Source organism: Ahaetulla prasina, chromosome 2 (genome assembly GCF_028640845.1).
Source record: "Ahaetulla prasina isolate Xishuangbanna chromosome 2, ASM2864084v1, whole genome shotgun sequence".
NCBI lineage: Eukaryota > Metazoa > Chordata > Lepidosauria > Squamata > Colubridae > Ahaetulla > Ahaetulla prasina.
The window spans coordinates 176,977,818-176,999,132 of record NC_080540.1 but is presented as its reverse complement, the minus strand read 5'-3'; the positions used below and the strand labels follow the sequence as shown (position 1 = coordinate 176,999,132).

At 42.5% G+C, this 21,315-nt stretch overlaps 2 protein-coding genes across 2 annotated transcripts in view; one reads left to right on the top strand and one right to left on the bottom strand.

Moving 5' to 3' along the window:
• Positions 1-8,888, top strand: part of ARHGAP4 (Rho GTPase activating protein 4) — a 51,955-nt gene extending 43,067 nt beyond the window's left edge. The window contains exons 18-23 of the mRNA XM_058171235.1: positions 1,702-1,778; positions 3,228-3,375; positions 5,680-5,766; positions 6,186-6,329; positions 7,258-7,351; positions 7,442-8,888. Coding sequence (XP_058027218.1) covers positions 1,702-1,778; positions 3,228-3,375; positions 5,680-5,766; positions 6,186-6,329; positions 7,258-7,351; positions 7,442-7,654 — 763 coding nt within the window. The 3' untranslated portion in view covers positions 7,655-8,888. The remainder of the gene's footprint in view (positions 1-1,701; positions 1,779-3,227; positions 3,376-5,679; positions 5,767-6,185; positions 6,330-7,257; positions 7,352-7,441) is intronic.
• An 80-nt stretch (positions 8,889-8,968) lies between these two features.
• LOC131192247 (caveolin-3-like) lies at positions 8,969-15,140 on the bottom strand. Its single transcript, XM_058171236.1, has 2 exons — positions 14,912-15,140; positions 8,969-10,445 (listed from the first exon to the last, which is right to left on the bottom strand). The coding sequence occupies exons 1-2, from the start codon at positions 15,038-15,040 to the stop codon at positions 10,095-10,097; spliced, it is 480 nt and encodes a 159-aa protein (XP_058027219.1). The 5' UTR covers positions 15,041-15,140; the 3' UTR covers positions 8,969-10,094.
• Positions 15,141-21,315: the final 6,175 nt, after the last annotated feature.

The following is a 21,315-nucleotide window of genomic DNA, read 5'->3' as shown; positions in this document are numbered from 1 at the left end:
GTTCTCCATATTGTGCCTTGTCAGTCTTCCATGGTGGTGTGGCAGCTGGGATCACATCCCTGCTTAACCAAGTTAGTTAAAGATCTGCATCTGCATCTGTATCAGTATGTTAAGTTTGCTTAGTTCAACTTAGGGGTTTGCTTAGACTCTCAGGGGCTGCCACAAAGAAGAGGGAGTCAAACTATTCTCCAAAGCACCTGAGGGTAGAACAAGAAGCAATGGCTGGAAACTAATCAAGGAGAGAAGCAACCTAGAACTAAGGAGAAATTCCCTGACAGTTAGAAGAATCAATAAGTGGAACAACTTGCCTGCAGAAGTTGTGAATGCTCCAACACTGGAAATTTTTAAGAAAATGTTGGATAGCCATTTGTCTGAAATGGTGTAGGGTTTCCTGCTTGGGCAGGGGGTTGGACTAGAAGACCTCCAAGGTCCCTTCCAACTCTGATATTATTATTATTATTATTATAACTTTGGTCCAAAGCGCACTGTCTGCCCCAAGGATGCTCCCTCTGGCAAGATTTGATGCCCTTTGTTCAAAGGTAACAAAAGATTCCTATTCAAGAATGCCTTTGCATCTGTTTGGATGCCATGCGCTTGTCCTGCTGAGCTGCCCCTCACCTTCACCCTGTGTTATACCTGAACCTTTCATCAGATGCTTGGGCTGGCCTCAGTCTGAAATTGTGCTCTTTCTACTAAGAGATCAGTCTACTTTAGCCACTGCAATAGATGAAATTGTGTTCTCTTTGATTGAAGTTAGAAACCAGTGGGTTTGATATGAATGGCTTAGAACCCCCAACACTAGCCTATTCACTCTGTTTGACTGACTTTTTTCTTCCTTTTGGTAAACCAGTGTCAAACAAACAAAAACTTTATTTTAGCCCAAGACCAGCATAATATAATACAATAAGAAAGTCTTTATAGAAATATAAACTTATAATACAAAAGGCAAAGGGTGATACAAGGGAATTGTGGGGGGGGGGACAGGACACAGGACCCATCATCGGGAATTTAGGCCTAAGTAACAATAAGATTAAAATACCATTTAAATGTTTATTTTTTCAAAAACGTCCCATATAAATATCTAAGTACATTAGGCAAGTAAATATAAACATAAATACATAGAACATAAATATAAAAGAGGTTGCTGAGGATGAAAGGAAGCATAAGGAAATGAAGGAAGAAAAACTGAGGAGAAACTGTTTATGCTAACTTCTTGTGGGCATCTTTCTGATTTTACATGCTGTCATGCAGAATTTGGCCACTTTGTGTGTTATGGTAGGAGCCTTATCAAACAATAGAAACAACAGATAGAAATACCTAGAGTGGCCCAGAAAATCTAGCAGGGGCATAATGGCAGTGTTGCACATATGGCTTTAATATTGGCAAACCTGTAGTGTCTGCTTAGTTGTTTCTATCTTCCCATCCACAGAAGGGCCCAATTGTTCTGAATAGGGTACTTTTTAAAATCAGCCATCAAACATTATGAGTGTCAATAGCTTTTATGTGGCCTGTGTTAATATTTCTCCTCCTTTTATGTTCTTTATGTTTTTGGTCTGTGACTGTACGGGAAGCAAGTATATAAGAAATAAGAACAGTCTTGGTATGTGTGTGTTGCTTGTATGCCTGTGTGCTTTGGTTTGTTGTGCAACTCCAGCCCAATGCTTGGCTTTCATTCTTTGTCTCTTGTCTCTCCTTTGACAGTGATGTCTTGCCCCTGGAGACTACAGCAGAAGAGCCTGAGACTGAGGGGACCCCAGAAACTCCAGCAAGTGAAGATGGTGAGTGTGTGTGTGTGTGTGTGTGTGTGTGTGTGTGTGTGTGTGTGTGTAAGAAGAAATTCTGTGACTTGTTTTGTCTTGTCCCGCTTGATACTGCCCTCCACATGGGGTGGGGGATTGCAAGAATTCTTAGTTAAGTTACAGGGGCATAGCATTGTTTCTTTTCAGTGCTAAAGGAAGAAGGGAATCAATGGTGGGGAGTCTGTAGTTGAGCTTCATGGATGAAGACTATGTAGGAAGCCATCTATCAAAATACAGACATGAATTAAAGCGGAGTACATGAGTCTGTGTCCTGGATCAGGGTCTGTCTGCGCCTAAGCATTTTTCACAGTTGGAATTGATTAGTCCCTCGGCTGTAGTTAAACATGGTAAATGGTGAGTGATGCTGGGAGTTGTAGTCCAGCAACACTGAACATTCCCCTTTAGATATGCTTTAAATGTGACTCTTAGGGGACATGCTATGGATTTCTGATATATAAAAATTTGGGTTTCTGGGCTCCATATCTTTATTGGAGTATCATCTGGCTATGCAGTAGAATTAAAGCCAGTCTGTGCAAGAGTAAGTATGACTAGATACTTTGGGATGTTGGCTCACATCTGTTTTTTTTTATGGAAGAAGATGTCAGAGTCTGCCCCTTATTTTAAGAGACAAAAGTTGTTCCTGCTCCTCCACTGTATTAATGAACTTGGCTGACACACTCATCCCATAGATCCTTCAGAAAAGAGAAATATATATTGTGGCCCAACCATCCCCTGGTTGCGTTAATAATGTGACATTGATATTCCTAAAAATAATGATTTTCCTATGAATTCCATTCCCTACTTATGATAAGGACGACCATTTTACAAGCTTTTTCAATAAGCTTCAGTCTCCTATTTAACAATACAATATTTAAATGCAGGTAGTGCCTGAGCTTGCTCGTTACGGTTGCAAGATGTTTTAACGATTGTAAAATGATTTTATAAGCTTTTTTTGTAGCAATCATTAATACAGCAATTGTCAAATGAATTCATTAAGCAAACCTATTGTTTACTAGGGTAGCTCTAGCTGTATTGCCAACCTCTAATGTGCAGCAGTCATGTGATTGCAGGGGTTGGCGACCATTGAAACTTTGGATTTGGGACATGTCCCTTTTTCAGGTCCACCATAACTTTGAATGGTCTCCAAGCAACCATCATAAGTTGAGGACTACCTGTATGTTTCTGTCCATGTTCTGCACACACAAGCATCCTTTATTTGTTAGATCCAATTATTCCAACAAGAACAGGGTGGGCCATCCTTAAGATAGTTGTCTACTCTTGTAGACACTGCTGAGAATAAACCTTCATTACCATTTCCTCTGTGGAGTTGTAGAAACACGCTGTCTCACTGACATTTGAGGAGTTCTTCTGCAGTGAGTTGGGAAAGGCCTGTTGACTTACCAATTATTCATTTTCTTGCCCTCTCAGAAGGAGACTCCCAATCAGAAGCTGTGCCCCGCTCTGGTCCCATAGCTCAACCTGAAGAGCGGTTTGTACGAGGAATCCCAGTTGGCTGGCGACGAGGTGAACGTGGTGGCAACCGGGGATTAATACCACCCATTGTCTTACCAGACAGGTGAGTGGCCATTACATTGCCAGTCACAGGGAAAGTAGTAGCCATGAATGCAAGCAGACCAGGGTAGGATTGGAAAGATACAAGACTGCTGGTGAAATCTTCATGCTTAGCATATAAAAGGAAGGCACTGTTGCATATTGCGTGCTTTAGTTGAAACTATCCCAGAATGAAAATAAAATAATATCCAAGAAGCCCCATTCCCAATCTGGACTGAGAGGAGGGGATAGAAATAACACAACAGTGTCAGTTAAATAGAAACCAAATGCTTCCATAGATGTCAGTGACCAAGGATTGTGGATTTGTGTGGATGTGGATATGTTAAGGGTTGTCTTGGGGTCTGGAGAAAAGATTGCTAAAGACAATTTCAGTGGAAGTGGTCGTGGGAATGCATTTGAATGCATTTGAATTATAAATTCTACATGATACTTATTTCAGATAAATAACATTTTGCAAAGCACAGCTAGAGGAGGCTAGAGAAGGAAATTAAAGTCTGGCAGAAAAGAGAGAAGGAAAAAAAATTGAACTAATTATATCTTACATAAACCCAGTTCATACTATAACTCATATATTTTTATTCTTGCAAACTATTCTTGTCTCCGTTGATTCACCTCTTTATGCACCCTGATTGCCTTTTGTTCTTTAAACTTCTTATCGCTCTTTTCTAAAGAGCTCAACACGTCATCTACCATAAATTTATTCCACATCCTCTCAAACTGTTCATAGTTCTTCATATATTTGTCTTTTGATTTGATTTTTATTCTTTCTCTCTATATGCCCTAACCATTTCAGGGTTCTTCCATACTGGTAATGCACTTCCTACTGTATTTAACTTGTTTATACTGTAGATTTCTCCTACCATCCCAGTTCTCTTCCATATAGCAAAGTCTGAGAAAGGTTGTTCTTAGAGGCCAATCTATTCACTTTTTTTTTTTACACCAATATTCACTTTCACCTTTTGTAGTTTCAAAATTCAAATGATAGCTGTATAATCCCAAAGAGTGTGGATCTGAATATTACTGCATAAAGGAACTATGATAATTGTTTGGAGTTAACAATTATGCATAACTGACAAACATCTAGAATGAGTAGATGAATTTGTGTATGTTCATAGAATATTTGCTAAAGATGGGAAACAGGACAGACAGATTTTGTGATGTGCAAATGTTGGTACAAAGTTAATGGGTAGGAATGAATGTATGTTTTTAAAAAGTGTAATTAAGTTGGGGTATGCTTCTGCCCAGTTCGTTATATGCAAACAAGTGATAAAGTCAGTAATGAATGGATGCTTAAAAATGTAGATTGAATACAAGAGTAATCAGCAGGAGAGAAGTTTATTGAGGGGGCTTGGAATTGGAACACAGATACATGAAGTATGAGTGAATGGATCAAGAGGAAGGTGGAAACCAAGAATATTAGGGTTGGATGGAATTGATGAGATCCTCAAAAAGGAAGTGTTACAATAAGCTTAAAGAATAAAAGCCAGTGTGTAAAGTGATGTGTGAGTCTGGTGGACCCAAGAATAGTTTGCAAGAGCAAAAAGGTATGGAAATGTATACAGTAGCAAATTATCTTGGTGTAAACTGGATTTAGCTACTGTATATTTCATTATCTCTTTGCTTATTTCTTATTCCATCACAATTATCATTCTTTTATTAAAGTCTCCAAATGCCCCAATCACTTTTTTTTAATTTTTTCATTATATTCTTACCTATCTATTCATATTCCTTAAATAGAATAATATTTCCTCTGCATCACAATTATCCAGAATGTTGTTTGTTGTTTCCCAAAATTCATCCCTTCGTGTGATTTTCTATTTTTATGCACTTGCAACTATAGAGACACCAGTTCAATCTTTCTGAGAAACATTTTAGCCTTTTTAGTCATAATGAAATCAATATTTTTTTCATCCATGTTATCAACTCCACAACATCCGATAACTTTCATATTCAAGCTTCTGATATCCTTTACTTTTCTCTTACTTTCATGTGGACATGTTACTTTTTGTAATTGTGGCTTTTATTTTTAGATTTTATCTATTAACCTTAGGGCTAGAATCTTAGGGATTTTTTTTCTGATGGTTTTCCTTGGGGGTTGTTTCATTTGTTTTATTTTCAAAGAAAAACAGATGTGCAATATGAAATCAGGAAATGTGGGGACTATCTTTTTTTATGTCAAATGGTTTTTAAGTTTCCTCCAAAATCTGCGTGAAAGAAGATTCTGGAAGAAGGTGTGAGTTACTTAGGAAGGAGCCATTAGCCCCTCTTTCTAACAACTTTCTTGGTTCCTTGGTTGCTTCTTTTGCAGTGAAAAACAATCTAACACCCGCAGTTCCAGGTTAGAGATTGATACTGGACCATCCCTGGAGGAACCGCTCCCTGAACCCACTAGCAGGTAGGAGAAGTGTGGCAGGTAGACCTCATCCAAATTCTCCGTGCTGTGTGATGGTGACTGATACTATTATTATTATTTATTTATTTGATTTTTATACCGCCCTTCTCCCAAAGGACTCAGGGCGGTGTACAGGCAACAATAAAATACAGACACTACAGTATACAATTTAAAATGCAAGTTAAAAAACTTATTATAATTAGCCTAGAACTTTAAAAATTTATAAAAACCAAAACCCCATTTAAAATTAGTAAAAAATTTAAAATCGATAAAATTTATGTAATTTAAAATTTAAAAATTTAAAATTTAAGCCATACTACCTCTGCGATTTGTTGCCTGCTGCCCCAGAGAGGGTTTGCCTTGGGACTGGATCTTTCTCTTAAGCAGATGTTCTCTCTGCCTCTGTCTCTTTCATATTTTAGGCTGCGTGTCAATTCAGATGTGAGTCGCCAGCGTGGAGGAAGCAGCCCTATTCGCAAGTTGGCATCACCATTCATGGATGGGGGCCGCCTGCCCTTTCCCATCCTACAACCAACCCAGGCCAAGACCTTTCACCCTGTTGAGAGGTGAGAGTGTTGAAGGGGAGGGCACAAATGTGCATTGGCATGTGCTGGATTGATTAGGTGGGAGGGACATTTAGAGGTGGCTCTTATATTACCTAGTCCTAGAAAATGCCAAATAATATTTGGGAAGTATTTCATTTCTGCTTTGGTAGAATCCAAAAGAAGCATCTGCATTAGATGGGATAGGAAAAAAATAGACAATATCTTTGTGGTTTGGGATATAATTAAATGGGGAGATTCTAATTTTGAATGCTCTCTTATAATAAATCATGGCTCCCATTTCAAATGCTTTTAAACAAACAAACAAACAAACAAACAAACAAACAAGCCTACAAGCAAGCAAAGCATCCAATTTGGAATGCTCCCTTATAACAAGTAAGAAAATAAATAGAAAGCAAGGAAAACAAGCATTATAAAGCAGAGGCAGATCATATGTTCTTCTTAATAATGCTGTTGAGTGTTTTTCATGATACAAAGTCTGGCTAGAAAAAAAAAATAGCTGAAGTGGCATTTCAAGGGAATGTTGTCAATGCAGACCGAATAAGGTTGGCAGAGGAATGGAGAGAACAAATGGGCACGAAGGGTGATGCCTGATGTTGATCACTGCTCTATTACTGAAATGTGTGTTTTCCGTAGGCTTTTCCAATAGGTACTTGATAGTTAGCAGTAACTGTCATGGGAATAACTATTCCCAGTTGCAGGATTTGATAAATTGTGTCCACAAGGCTCTCTGCGGGGCATTTTCTTCTCTATCAAATGTCCTTTTCAACCACCACTTGGAAAGTGCTAACATAATATAAACTAAGATAATTGAGAGGGATGGATAACTGAAAAAGAAAACACAAGGGATAGAATATTAATGATACACTTAAGAAGTCCATATGCAGTCTTAAGTTTCATACACTCTTTGGTGCTTTTTGTTTTTCCCCAGGCCAGACCGCTGGAACGAAGTTTCTCCACGGACCTGGGCTGGCAATAATTTTGAAAGACAGGGACCAGTGGAGAAACGGGTAGAGGTAGATCGGGTAAGAGCCTGTCCATTTTTTTCCTCCCCTTTCTAGTTTTTCCTCCTCCTCTTGCTCCCTTCACCATATTTTCTCTTTTTCCATTGATAGGAGGTTGCCAGGAATATGGATTCTGTGTTCAAAGAACTTCTTGGGAAAACTACTCTGAAGCACACAGGGATTTGTGACCCTCCCAATCATTCTGAACCCCCAAAGAGCAATTCTTTGGCTAAGAAGGGTATCGCCCCTGCCAAGCCAGCCCCTTCAAACAGGGCGCTTCTGCGGGGCAAAGGGGTCTTCAAGTCTTTGGGAAATGGAGAGTGAGTCAAACTTGACATGGGGAAAAGCACCCCCAGTATGACTTGCCCAATACTGTGGCTACCCTCCTCCTCCTTCCTTCCTTCCTGTTCCGGATACCAACTCAGGGCAGTTGTGTCTTGCTCTCTCCTGGTGGGGGGTGGGAAGGGCGGGTGATGTAAGATTATCAGCATTTGTGTTCCGACTTCCAAGCCAAATGTTGAAGATGCATTTGCTGTTGGGCATCTTCCTGCATTGGAGGTGCATCTGAAGGATTTCATGTTGTGGATGTGACTGGGGCTAAAACATACAGCTCCCATCAGGATGGTCCTGGACCCAACACCCAGACCAGTTGTTCCTTTGTCACAAACAGTTTGCACTTGGATCTTCATGTGGAAGGGATGCATGGGGGAGGGAATGTGCCAAGATTCCTGGACTTTGTTCTTGGCCTTGGGAAGGGAATCATGTCTAGTGAGTTATGGTGCCAGAGGTTGAAAGGGAGGGCATTGTTTTGTACGTGTGTTATTCTCTTCCTGACGTGCTTCACACTAGCCTTCACCATCTCTCCTTCCTTCCTCGACTCTCAACCCCGGCAATGTATCTCTTGTTGCTTTAAACATTTGTCTGAATTTAAAACTCTTTCCACACATGCTACTTGGTACAGCCTCATCCAACCCTGCACGCATCACCCTCCTACATTGGGGCAATAAGTAAGGGGACATATTTGTGGTGGGGACTCATGTGCCAATTTTTCCCTCATCATCCAGTTTGTCTGCCCCCCCTTCCCTACCTTCTACTCCAACATCATCTTTTGTCTTTACTGCTCAGTATTAATCAGGGCTGCATGTACTCTGTGCTTTAAAATGCTGTGCAAAGTCAAGCTGAATTCTGCAACCTGTGTAAAGTATGCAACTTAAACTAGTAGAGATTCTCTTCCATAATTTATGTTGCCAACCTGACAACTGGAAATCTGATTTAAGGGTACCCTTGTGGTTCCAAACTTTCAGCAGGAAATTAAAACCACACTTTTGAGCATCACTTTATAGACATAAGGGCTAGAAACCTGCTCTTTTATATATATAAAAATTTTATATATATATAATTTTTTTCACATTCTCAGGAAGCAGAATTCTGTGCCCAATGCCACATCCTGTGAGTTTCTTGCGAATTACAGCATATGTACAGCCCTGGTATTAGCTTGTCATTAACAAAAATGACTGTACTGTGATCTTTCTATACAGTCTGTTGATTTCTGTCTCTTGCAATAAACTGGATTTATAAACTCTCCACAGAAAGCGCCTGCCAGTCAGGATTTTATAAAGAATAAACAAGACACTGAAGGATTTGCTTGGGTTTTATTGTCATAAAATGCAAAATATCTTTTATAATTTTAGAAAATTGTCAGTGTTTGTTTCAAAGCAGCAATTGGCATTGAGGTTTAAAAAAGAGCAGTACTGATTGAGTAATGTTGTGTCCACAAACTGATTTCAAAGAAAGCTACCACAGTGATGACATGAAATGGGTTGGCTGAAACCGTAATATAGTGAGTGTCGAGAGAGAGATTAAGATGTAACATGTAAGGCTTTAGTGCTGTACTCAAAGCATCTCTGAAATGGCTTCCTAGGACAATATATCATCTTGTTCCAATTTAAGGTAGCATTGGAATTTTTTATCCTGGATATGATGGCTCTAATCCCATTGGCTGCCTCAATGTACTGTGGAATGGCAACTCAAAGTATCCTGCAGTCAGGCTGCTGGAAGATTCTGGACGCTGTAATTGTAGCACATCTAGAAGGTGCCACAGTGGGGAGGCTATGATGCTGAAATGACCCACAGATCAAATGCTTGGCCATGGCAAGTTGGCTGTGGTGAGTTGGCTGTGGTGAATTGTCCTATTCTGCTGCTAGAAAACCTTGCTATACAAAACTCTTACAGCATTCTCCTGCATAGTTATTTCACAAGAGGGCTTGTATAGAAAAACTTGCCACTATGTTGTGATACGCATGTGTGTGTGTGTGTGTGTGTGTGAGAGAGAGAGAGAGAGAGAGAGAGAGAGAGAGGGAGGGAGGGAGAGGGGAGAAAGATGGGGAGGGGGAATTTAGAACAGTGTTTCTCAATCTTTGCAACTTTAAGATGTGTGGACTTCTTGGAGTCGGAGTACAGCTGGCTGGCTGGGGAATTCTGGAAATTGAAGTCCAGACATCTTAAAGCTGCCAAGGTTGAGGAACACTGATTTAGAGTACAGGGGATTTTGTGTGTTTGTTTGTTTGTTTTTCCCACCTTAATCAAAAAATGATGGAGCAATTTCTTGGAGGCAAGGAATTCAAGGTAAAGATCCATCAGCCAGATTGTTTCCGCCTCCATCAGTTGACTGATTCAGGATTCTAGCTGAGCTACTGTCCCATCTGATTGGGTCAAGTGGAGGAAAAATGAAGCCAGAATCCTGTCCTGATCCAAAGGAGAGGCCTCAGTCCTTTGCATGTTCCTTGCGCAGGGCCACTCGGACATCGCTGCAAACTTTTCCCACTGCTTCAAAGAGAGGGTCACAGAAGGTACGTATGCACAAGGCATAGCAGCGCCCACAGCACTGCACCTCTATGAAGTAGCTCTTGATGCAAGGCATGGCCATCCAGATGTGGCAGAAAGAAACACAGGCAAAGAGGAAGCCCCAGAGCAAGGCAAGGGGCAGGCCTAGCATCCCCGACAGAATCCGGTAGCACCAGTATTTGCTGACAGTAAAGGTGGTGTTGCTGGCCTTCCACACTCCATCAAAGCTGTGGGTGCCCTCTGGCTCAGCGATCACATCTTCAAAGTCTACCTGGCAAGGTAGGAAGAGACGTTGTGAGTTGGCCAAAGCTTTGTTTCAGTCAGGAGGGTGCGTGTGTGAGTGAGAGTGTGTATGAGAGAGAGAGAGGTGTGTGTGTGCGCACGCGAGAGAGAAATTGTTAATGCTAGAACTATTGAATCCTAGGGCTGGAAAGGAGGATGTCTGGTCTAATCCCTTATCCAAAGTAACAATCCTCATACTATCCCAGATTTCCACATCTAAATCTCTTCCATCATTGGTAGCAGTTTTTCTGTTGCTAATTAACCACAACACATTTTAGACATCTTGAATGCTAAAATATATTTTCTAGTTATAGGGAAGTACAGCTAATGACTACCCAAATAGTATCATAGTGGGTATGATTTGGAACAAAGATTTTCCTCATTGAGGGGTGGGGTAGGGCTGTTACTCTTTTCCCTGAATCTGAGTTCCTAAACATATTCAGAATTTACTTCTAGTGAAAACCTGTATTAAACTCGGTGGCGAAAGGTTGCTGTGATTGGAGAAGAGTTAACCTCCACCTCGTCTGCTTTTCTCTGTATTGAGCTGAACTTTCAAAGAATTATTTTCCTTATGAAAAAGTCTGCCCGAGTTCTGCTATATGTGTTTACTTGCAGCCTGTAATTCTCGAACGGATGGAATACCACCTGGTATTCAAATTGCAATCATGCCTTTAAAGGGGTAGATCATTAGTAGGATTCTACACATTTCCATAACTAATAAACAAGGAAAAAATTACCAGGAAGACAGCAGTTCATTTGCATAGCTTTCCTACATGCTACTCTTAGTCTTCATTTAGACAATCCCAGCCTATCTTTCACTTCCAATCTTCAGAGCAACTTCCTTGCCTTTTGGAGCTGTCGCTGTTGAAATATGAATTTTGGAAGTGCCCTTTGTGGAGTAAAGAGCAGGTGAGTAACTGCCTCAGCAGGGGGTGATTTCCCAGGAACAGTGTGTCTCAAAAAAGTTTTCCAGAACAGGCCTCATTGAAAGAATTGCAAAATCAGGGCAGGGAAGATATTAGCAGGCAGGGGATGGATTTATTATTCGTCTCAGGAACCAAAATATTTAGTTCTTTGGAAATTAAGCATGATCAAGGACAAATTGGAGTCATTGTGATGGTTTAAATTAAGCATTATTTTTAATTGTTGGCAGATATTCTGGTTTTATCAAGAAGGATAGCTAGAAATGGTTTTGCATTTATAAGCAAAAATCCAAGTTTAAAAGCTTCTAGGAGCAAAGTTCAACTCTTCTCCCATTGTGCAAAGGATTAGAACAGCATTCCCAACCTCAGTAGCTTTAAGTTGTGTAGATTTAAACTCCCAGAATTCCCTCGGCCAGCATGGGGAGTTGAAATCCCCCCAGCTTAAAATTTGCAGAGGTTGAGAAACACTGAATTAGAATACTGCTATAGTATATGATTAGTCTTAGGCTGATTATCCCTTCCCAGGTGTCATTTTTTAATTTTATCTTTACTCTATAATCCTTTTTAGAACCTTGTTAGCTTTCTTGCAAAGTGAGTTAATCAGCAAAACATTGAATTAGAGAGAACTGCATTCTTTCCCTTTGGCCTTGATTAACTTTAGGAAGTAAAAACTGCCATTAGATAACCAGGGGGAAAAAAAGGAAGGCATGGGAAAAAGAGGTCCTATTTTTTTTTCTCTCCCCTCCCCACTCTTTAGCTATTTAGGTGAACAATGTGCTTGCAGAACATTAATCATTAAAAAGGAAATTGTCACGTATAATACCCACAAGAATTCCGTGTTTAAGCTTTTATTTGTAGAGGGAGCTAATTTTACAGGCTCCTTAGAAAATCTCAAGGAGACAATGGTCTAAAAGGAAATCAGCCTGTTTGAACCTGTTTGGTATTTTGAGAGCATGTTTTGGTCCACCTCACAAAATGGCTGCCACAGGGCTGCTGCCTATTCACAAAATGGTGATTTTATAGGTGTGAAATATGACAATTCCTGTTCATAAGAAACAAGGATGCTGGGATTACTATGCATCTTTCTCTAGATCCCCATAAACTTCCCATTGTCACTTCTAGTTGATTATACTGGGTTGATTGTTGTTGTTATTTCTTTTTTCTTTTTGGACAAAAAAACCCCCAATAAATTACAGGGACCAGCTGTTTCTATTTTGTAAAAATGCCCATATAAGCCCAAAGGCACTCATAGAGATGGAATATTGGCCAGCTTATTTTTCAGCATGGCATCAGTTGTTTATGCCTGATGGAGTGTCTTTGAAATCCTTCATTTGAAGAGCTGAGACTGTAGCCCAAGGAAAGAAATACCTTACACCAGGTTTTCTCAATCTTGGTGCCTTTTAGATGTGTGGACTTCAACTCCTAGAATTCAGCATGGCTGGTGAATTCTGGGAATTGAAGTCTGCATACCTTAAAGTTGCTAAGATTGAGAACCGCTATGTTACACTAAGATTAGGGTAGAACAAGTACTCTGGGGATTGGGGATAATAAAGTCATACCCCAGCTTCTCTAAAAGAAGCTACTTTGAAGATCGGTTTGGGGTAAGTCACATTCTCTTGGGTTAATGAGCAACACACAGATATTATAGCACAAACTATCTGTACAAAGATATGAATCTAGCTCAGTTTTCAGTATAATGGCAAAGTAAATATATTCCCTAAAAAGAGGAAGGGGTCAAGGACACAGTATTTCCTTAAAATTAATTACAGTAATCATGTTAGTGGAAAATGGAATGGTGACCCTCAGTTCCACTTCCCATATCCTGCTAAACATAGTGAAGTGAAAGAAGTCCATTCCCTCTCCTCCATGCTTGCTGCTGTTGAGAATTTTTTTAAAAAGTTGCCCTTCTTGTGACTTTATTCATTGTTTTTAAATTATTTTAGCCCTACATTTATTAATAATAAAGCTTTTTTATTATTTTTATAAAAAGTTTTATTTTTACAATCATATCAAATAATTCATCCAATGTACAGTTATATACAATTAGTCGGGCTTGCCCAGTCACCACCCCCCTTTTTAACACTCTTCCCTCTTCTACCTTCTTCTACTTTCCAGACCTTCCTCTCCTTCTCTTATCTACATCCTCTCCTCCCTCCACCCTACACCTTCCTTCTCCCTCTTCTACCCCTCTTCCTTCCTCTTCTCAATAAAGCTTTTTTATTAAGGATTTCAAGAAAAATGATGTCGTTCTGCTCAGCCGCTACATATAAATTGGATGTTCCTGTTTCCGCAAGACTGCCTTTGTCATCTGCCACTAGAGGGGGCTATTGCGCTGTTTTGTTTCTGGGCTTCCTCAAAGCGCCCACGTTGGGTGAAGAATGCTGGACCTTGAAGTTGATCTGAAGCACCCTGGGCTCTTCAGACATTCTTGTGAGAGTCCCAGAAGTGCATGTTGCCAGCCACACCTTTTTACCTAGACATCTTGCCCCCTTTTCTCTCTCTGTTCAATTCCTAACACTATCTTTTCTACTTTTTCTTTCCTAATCTTTCCAACATTTCTAAAACCAGTCATTGCCTGGCACGTAAGGAGGGGTGTTCCTTTGTGACTTGGCTTTCAGAAAAGTGTTTCCATTACACACACACACACACAAAAAAGGGAGTCTGAAACCCACCTAGGAAGCCCTAAGAACTCAATGTGGCTGCTCCTGATTACCTTTCATTCCTTGCTACCTTTCCTGTTCCTCCATTTCATTGTGGCCAGCTTGATTTTACTCAATATGATTATAATATAGCTCAATACCCAGAGTTCATACAATGTGCTACGTTCCCAAAGCAATAAATTAAAGCTCTAAAATTAAACCACAAACTAGCTTTTAAAAATAATACATTCCTTGGGAAGCAACCACTCTTTTTGGAGGTGGGGGGGAGGGGAGAGAGAGCATAGATTTATGCAGTACATTCTGTGAAAAATAAAATTCTTAGCTTAAGAGAAGTGGAAGCACCCTTCTGTTTTTCTCCTCTATATCTAAAGTGATACATGCAACCCCAACAACTTAGCAGGAACATTCTCTCTATTATACCATGCATTCACCTTATGTAGTTTATATTATTGTAGAGGGAGGGTAGGGAAGACGACTTTGGAGAAAATATGCAGGAACCCCTATTACCAGTCCTAGGCAAAAGGGGCTAAAGTATATATTCTGTTATTCTCTGTTAAATCCAGACCTACAAGATAACATTTAGGCAGGCAGACCGGTCTCTAATTCAATGAACTACAAGATGGAGGAGGAAGAGGAGGAGGGACAGCACAATCAAACTTGCCAGATTCAGTTACTATACCCAGTCTCAACAAAAATACAGAAGTGTTAGCCTCCTTGTGGAACTGATTGATTTCCTGATCTGGTCTGTCTAGTGAAGCTGACTCCTTGCTGCTTCTTTTCAGTCTGAAGGGAACTTTGCAAGAAGAATAGTTCTATGCTGCCACCGCCGCCGCCACCACTTTTTTGTCCCATGCCCTGGGAGATGTGCTCACCTTGACCACCTCTTGGTTGATCTGCTTGGGGTCTCTTTCCACCAAATCAATCTCTTTGGTGAGAGGGTCCCGGGAGTCGATCTTCTCCAGAATCACATCTACTACTTCTTGTTCTTCTTGTTGGGCCATAGCTCTCGGCCTGTTTCCTATTCAGGATCTGTCTGTCTTTCTCTCTGTAAAGCAGCCACCAGTTGTCTCTGACTGTCAGGGAAGAATAGCCTCTCCCCTATTGCTGCCCCCCTCCCTTTTCCGTCCTGATAACGCTTGACAGCAGTTCATAGATAGAAATAGTCCCCATCGGAGTCAGAATACAGCTCCCTTTCAATCAAGACTCAGTTGTTGTTTTTAGCTAGCCTAAATAATTAGCAGTCTAGGTAGTCTTTTCACCTTTATTTGTTTTTAAAAAAATCAACTCATAATTATAGAACTTCCTAGATAAATCAGCTTTTTGAAATGAAATTTAAATGTATTGGTTACCCGTCTCTCAGTCTGGATTGTGTACATCTCATTAAAAATAATAACCAGTTGGAGGAAAAATAATTAGGTTCTTTGAAAGGACACAGACAGATTTTCAGAGAGATGAAATTGGGAATATAAATGCCTTTTTTCAAAGACACGAATTTATTTGTGTTGCAGTGCTTTTGTCACTACTCAAAGGAGTTTCTGAAGCCCTGCACAAATCTGCAACAAACAAAATTCAGTGATGAGATAATGGCAAGATAAGCATAGGCACCAAGGTTCAGCAATACATATCTTATTAATGTATACTATGTTACGCTTTGTTTCCAAAAAAGGCTCTTGTTTTACACCAGCCCTAGGGCAGATTATGTTTGGAGGTCAAAATGACTTTTGTTGACTTGGCCAGCCAAAGATAACAATAGCTGAAAATGTGATATCTCTATCCAGAAGCTCAGTTTCTACAGGCTGAAAATAAATAGCAAAAGCATTTGGTCTTAGAACATTATCTGGGTGTTGTAATGGAGGAAAAAAAATACTTTGACCATGGTTGTTTTCTTGCCTGTGCTTCATTACACAAACTAGGTAACACCATCAGTGCTAACTGCTCATTTCAACCCTGAGCTACAAATACTCTCCTTCATTAGTAAAAAGTACCCTGTGAGTTCAGTGATATTGAACTCATAAATAGATTTAATTGAAGTTGAAGAGACATTGCTTAGCTATTACTTACTTGCAAGTGAGTAAAAAAAAAAAAAGGAAGGATGTGCAGAAGTTTATTCAGCCCAACTATCGCTCTAAGATTTTCATAAGGATTGTACTCATGACCCATAAGAAAGTATAGCTACCAACTGAGAGAGACCTAAACTTCAGTCAAACTTCACAGAGTTGGGCGAATATGATGGGTTAGTTATTTAACCCCTTCCTCCTCTAGTCATTCATTAGTTGCTTACACAACTTGTTTAGCCAGGTCAGCTAAATACTTCGTGGATGCACTGATACAACATACCAAGTTTGGTTAATGTTAATGTTGATTAGTATATTTTTCTGTTTCAGTGAATTGTGTGAATCCAACCAATTAATTAATTTATTTATTTATTTATTTTTATTTATTATTCGAATTTATATACCGCCCTATCTCCCAAAGGACTCAGGGCGGTTCACAGGCATATAAAACATCAATATACAAATTAAAATAATCCTTAAAAAACTTATTCTAGCGCCCGAATTATTAAAAATAGAAATATAAATATAAAATATAAATATTAAAATCAATTTAAAACCCCTCTAAATTTAAAATCTAAGCCAGTCCTGCACAGATGAATAAATGTGTCTTGAGCTCGCGACAGAAGGTTCAAAGGTCAGGAAGTTGACGGAGTCCTGGGGGGAGTTTGTTCCAGAGGGTGGGAGCCCCCACAGAGAAGGCCCTTCCCCTGGGCGTCGCCAAACGACACTGCCTAGCTGACGGCACCCTGAGGAGTCCCTCTCTGTGAGAGCGCACGGGTCGGTGAGAGGTATCTGGTCGCAGTAGGCGGTCCCGTAGATAACCCGGCCCTATGCCATGGAGCGCTTTAAAGGTGGTCACCAAAACCTTGAAGCGCACCCGAAGGCCACAGGTAGCCAGTGCAGCCTGCGCAGGATGGTGTTATGCGGGAGCCACGAGGGCTCCTCTATCACCCGCGCAGCCGCATTCTGACTAACTGCAGCCTCCGGATGCCCTTCAAGGAAGCCCCATGTAGAGAGCGCAGTAATCCAGGCGAGACGTCACAAGAGCGTGAGTGACCGTGCATAGGGCCTCCCGGTCCAGAAAGGCGAACTGGCGCACCAGGCGAACCTGGTAGAACGCTCTCCTGGAGACGGCCACAAATGATCTTCTAGAGACAGCCGCTCATCCAGGAGGACGCTGTTGCGCACCCTCTCCATCGGGGCCAATGACTCGCCACCGATGGTCAGCCGCGGATTTAGCTGACTGTACCGGGATGCCGCATCCACAGCCACTCTGTCTTGGAGGGATTGAGCTTGAGCCTGTTTCTCCCCATCCAGACCAGACGGCCTCCAGACACCGGGACAGCACTTCGATAGCTTCGTTGGGGTGGTCCGTGTGGAAAAGTACAGCTGGGTGTCATCCGCGACAGCTGGTACCTCACACCGAACCCACTGATGATCTCACCCAGCGGCTTCATGTAGATGTTGAACAGAAGGGGCGAGAGGATCGATCCCCGCGGCACCCCACAAGTGAGGCGCCTCGGGACGACCTCTGCCCCTGTCAACACCGACTGCGATCGGTCGGAGAGATAGGAGGAGAACCACCGATAAACGGTGCCTCCCACTCCCAATCCCTCCAACCGGCGCAGCAGGATACCATGGTCGATGGTATCGAAGCCGCTGAGAGGTCTAATAGGACCAGGGCAGAGGAACAACCCCTATCCCTGGCCCTCCAGAGATCATCCACCAACGCGACCAAAGCCGTCTCCGTGCTGTAACCGGCCGGAAACCGGACTGAACGGGTCTAGATAGACAGTTTCATCCAGGTGCAAGGGAAACTGATATGCCACCATACTCTCAACAACCTTCGCGCGGCGGGTTGGAGACCGGACGATAATTACCTAAAACAGCCGGGTCCAGGGAAGGCTTCTTGAGGAGGGGCCTCACCACCGCCTCTTTCAAGGCGGCCGGAAAGACACCCTCCACCAAAGAAGCGCTCGTAATCGCCTGGAGCCAGCCTCGTGTCACCTCCTGCGTGGCCAGCACCAACCAGGAGGGGCATGGGTCCAGTAAACATGTGGTGGCATTCAGCCTCCCCAACAACCTGTCCATGTCCTCGGGAGCGACAGGGTCAAACTCATCCCATAAAATGTCACCAAGACCACCCTCAGCCGTCTTACCCGTATCACCGCAATCTTGGTCCAAACCATCCCGAAGCTGAACGATTTTATCGTATAGATAACCGTTAAACTCCTCAGCACGTCCTGCAGCGGGTCATCCGCTCCCCTGGTGTAGGAGGAGCGGGTCACCCAAACAGGGCGGCTGGGCGGTTATCTGCCGATGCAATGAGGGAGGAGGCGAGCTACCGCTTCCTCAATGCCACTAGGTAAGTCCTAGTATAGGACTTCACTAGGGTCCGATCAGCTTCTGAACGGCTAGACCTCCGGGAACTCTCTAGGCGCCTTCTCCGCGCTTCATCCCTCTCAGCTCCTCGGAGAACCAAGGAGCCGGTTGGGACCTGCGCCGGGTCAGAGGCCGCAAAGGCACGACCCGGTCTAAGGCCCCGCCGCCCGTTCCCAGGCCGCAACAAGTTCCTCAACCGAGCCGTGAGCCAGACTCTCAGGAAATGGCCCAAGCTCCGTCCGGAACCCCTCCGGGTCCATCAGGCGCCTGGGACGGAACCAACGTGTCGGCTCCGTCTCCCTGCGGTGGTGAATGGCGGTCAGAAAGTCCAGGCGAAGAAGAGAGTGATCTGACCATGACAAAGGTTCAGTGACTATTTCCTTTAAGTCCAGATCTCTCAACCACTGACCAGAGACAAAAATCAGGTCCAGAGTGCCACCCCCAATGTGAGTAGGGCCATCAACTACTTGGGTCAGGTCCAAGGCCGTCATGGAAGCCATGAACTCCCGAGCTGCCATCGATGACGAGCCGGATGATGGCAAGTTAAAGTCCCCCATGACTAAAAGTCTGGGGGTCTCAACTGCCACCCCGGCCAGCACCTCCAGGAGCTCGGGCAGGGCAGCTGTCACGCAGCAAGGAGCCAGGTACGTGATCAGCAAACCCATCTGGCACCTATGACCCCATCTCACAAAGAGGGATTCGCACCCGGCAATCTGAGGTACAGTGGTATCTGAGGTACATATGATTACAATAGGATGCAAACTGAGAAAAGGATGACGGGTTGAAATAAGTTGTGTCTCTATAATTGTGACAGAACCCCTCCCCTCCCTCCCTTGGGAAGTAATATAGAGTTGTGTGCAGAGAACTGAACAACAGCCTCATTTTGACCACGAGCATTCCTGATGGATGGTCATTCACAAATCATCCCTGTTAGTAGAAGCATTAACGATATGCACCCTCTGGTGCTAATTAGATAGGTTTGTTGTTATAGAAACAGCTAGTACAGTACATATCATAATTATCTTGGAGTATGAGCTTAGCTCAGCCATAAATGAATGCTAACAGATGCAGTATATTTGAAGCAAAAGCTAGATTTTTGAAGAAATGCATAAAAGGCAAAGTTTTAAATAGATCTTGAAGAGGGAGAAAGTAGAAGAGAGAGGTTCGGGGAAGGAACTCTCAAAAAGAGACTCATTTAACTTAGAATAGGTGCAGTGAGGAACAAACACAATAGATAATTGTCAAAACCTTTCCCCTCACCTAGCCCTACCATTTGGTTAAAAAGTCTCTTAGGTGTGAAGAGATGATACAATTTCTGACACCCACAAAGAACAGATTTTCACCCAGCACTAAACAAAGCAATGACACTTTAAATAAGTACAGCTGTAACTCGCATCCCTAAATACTGTAGTTAAGTTTAGCAGCCACTGGTCATTTCTAGAGTGGGTACATGTATCCTCTGCCAGGGTGGCAAGAGAAAAAAAAATAACAGGGTGGGTGTCCCCCGCGTGCAGCTGACTCTGGCATCAGCAGCACTATGGCCACCTGCCAGCCCAGTGCCATGCCTGAGAAAGAGAAATATGTGCCTGTAACATTACTCCTTCTGCATGAGTGCACGCAGCTACTTTGCTGCCAGCCAGAGCTTTAGGAGACACAGTCATGATGGGCACCAGCAGCTGTAGGCTGTACCATCCTCAGGGCAGTAGGCAGAAGAAATGGGGCATGTTAAGGTGTGGTCTTGTCATGGAGATATATGTGTATGTGTGTGTCTGATTGGCTGGTATTAGGCAGAGAACACAGGCAGTCACTAAATCTAAGGCATATGTAAATTGGCAAGTACCAGCCTGCATTTTGTATAAATAATTCTGCTGCCATGAGCTTCTATTTCAGCCCCAGCCCTGTCACTGCTGCCAAGGAGTGCAACTGCGCAGGCTGGCCAAAAGGCCATAGATGGGGGGAAGATGGGGAGTGTGGGCAGCTGAAGTGCCTTGGCAGTTGTAAGTGGCAGCAGGCGGTCCAGTTACTTGAATTTTGATTATGTGATGGGGGGATTGCTTCAATGGTCATAACCTCAAGGACCAGTTGTAACTCACTTTTTTCAGTGCTATCATAACATCAAGCGGTAGCTGAATGAATGGTCATAAATCGAGGACTACCTGTAAAGTTTAATTCTTGGCAGCTGTATTGCAGGACAATTAAGGGAAAAAAATTGAAGATTGCCCTGGCTTCATTTCCTCTTCCTCCCATAGTTGTCAGCCTATGGAATAACTAGCCTTAACTATATTATTTAATGTATGATGGTGTGGTCTTGGTGTGGAGAGGAGGGGTGCCTGGCCTGAGGGATTTAGCCCCTTTCAAGTTGCCTGAATGACAGATTGCTGATGTGAAGGTGTCCTGCGTTGGGTCACCGCAGATACTATGTTGGGTATCTCAACATGGTTACATGGCTTATCTTGGAAGTCCAGGAAACCTATGTCTCAACTGCTTGGCAGGGAAATTGTGGGGTGCAGAGGTGGGATTCAGACTGAAGCAAGAATTGATCATATGGTATACCAGGAAAACTCGCTCCACCCTTCCTAATTTGTCAGCCGGGCTATTGTTGGGTATCCAATTAGTAGAACTACATTCAGAAACAACTGAGTGACAGGTCCCAGGCACAGCACAGAAGCTGCCAGGAGCACTGAGGAATGTCTCATCCAGACCTCACCCTTTCCCTGCATCTGTGATCTGTCATTTAAGCTATGACAGGAAATTGGCAGAATTCTGGTCAGTTTCACCCTAGATTTCAAATACTGTAGGTAGTTCTTATATGTAAGGGAATGGCAGCTACAACTTGCAAC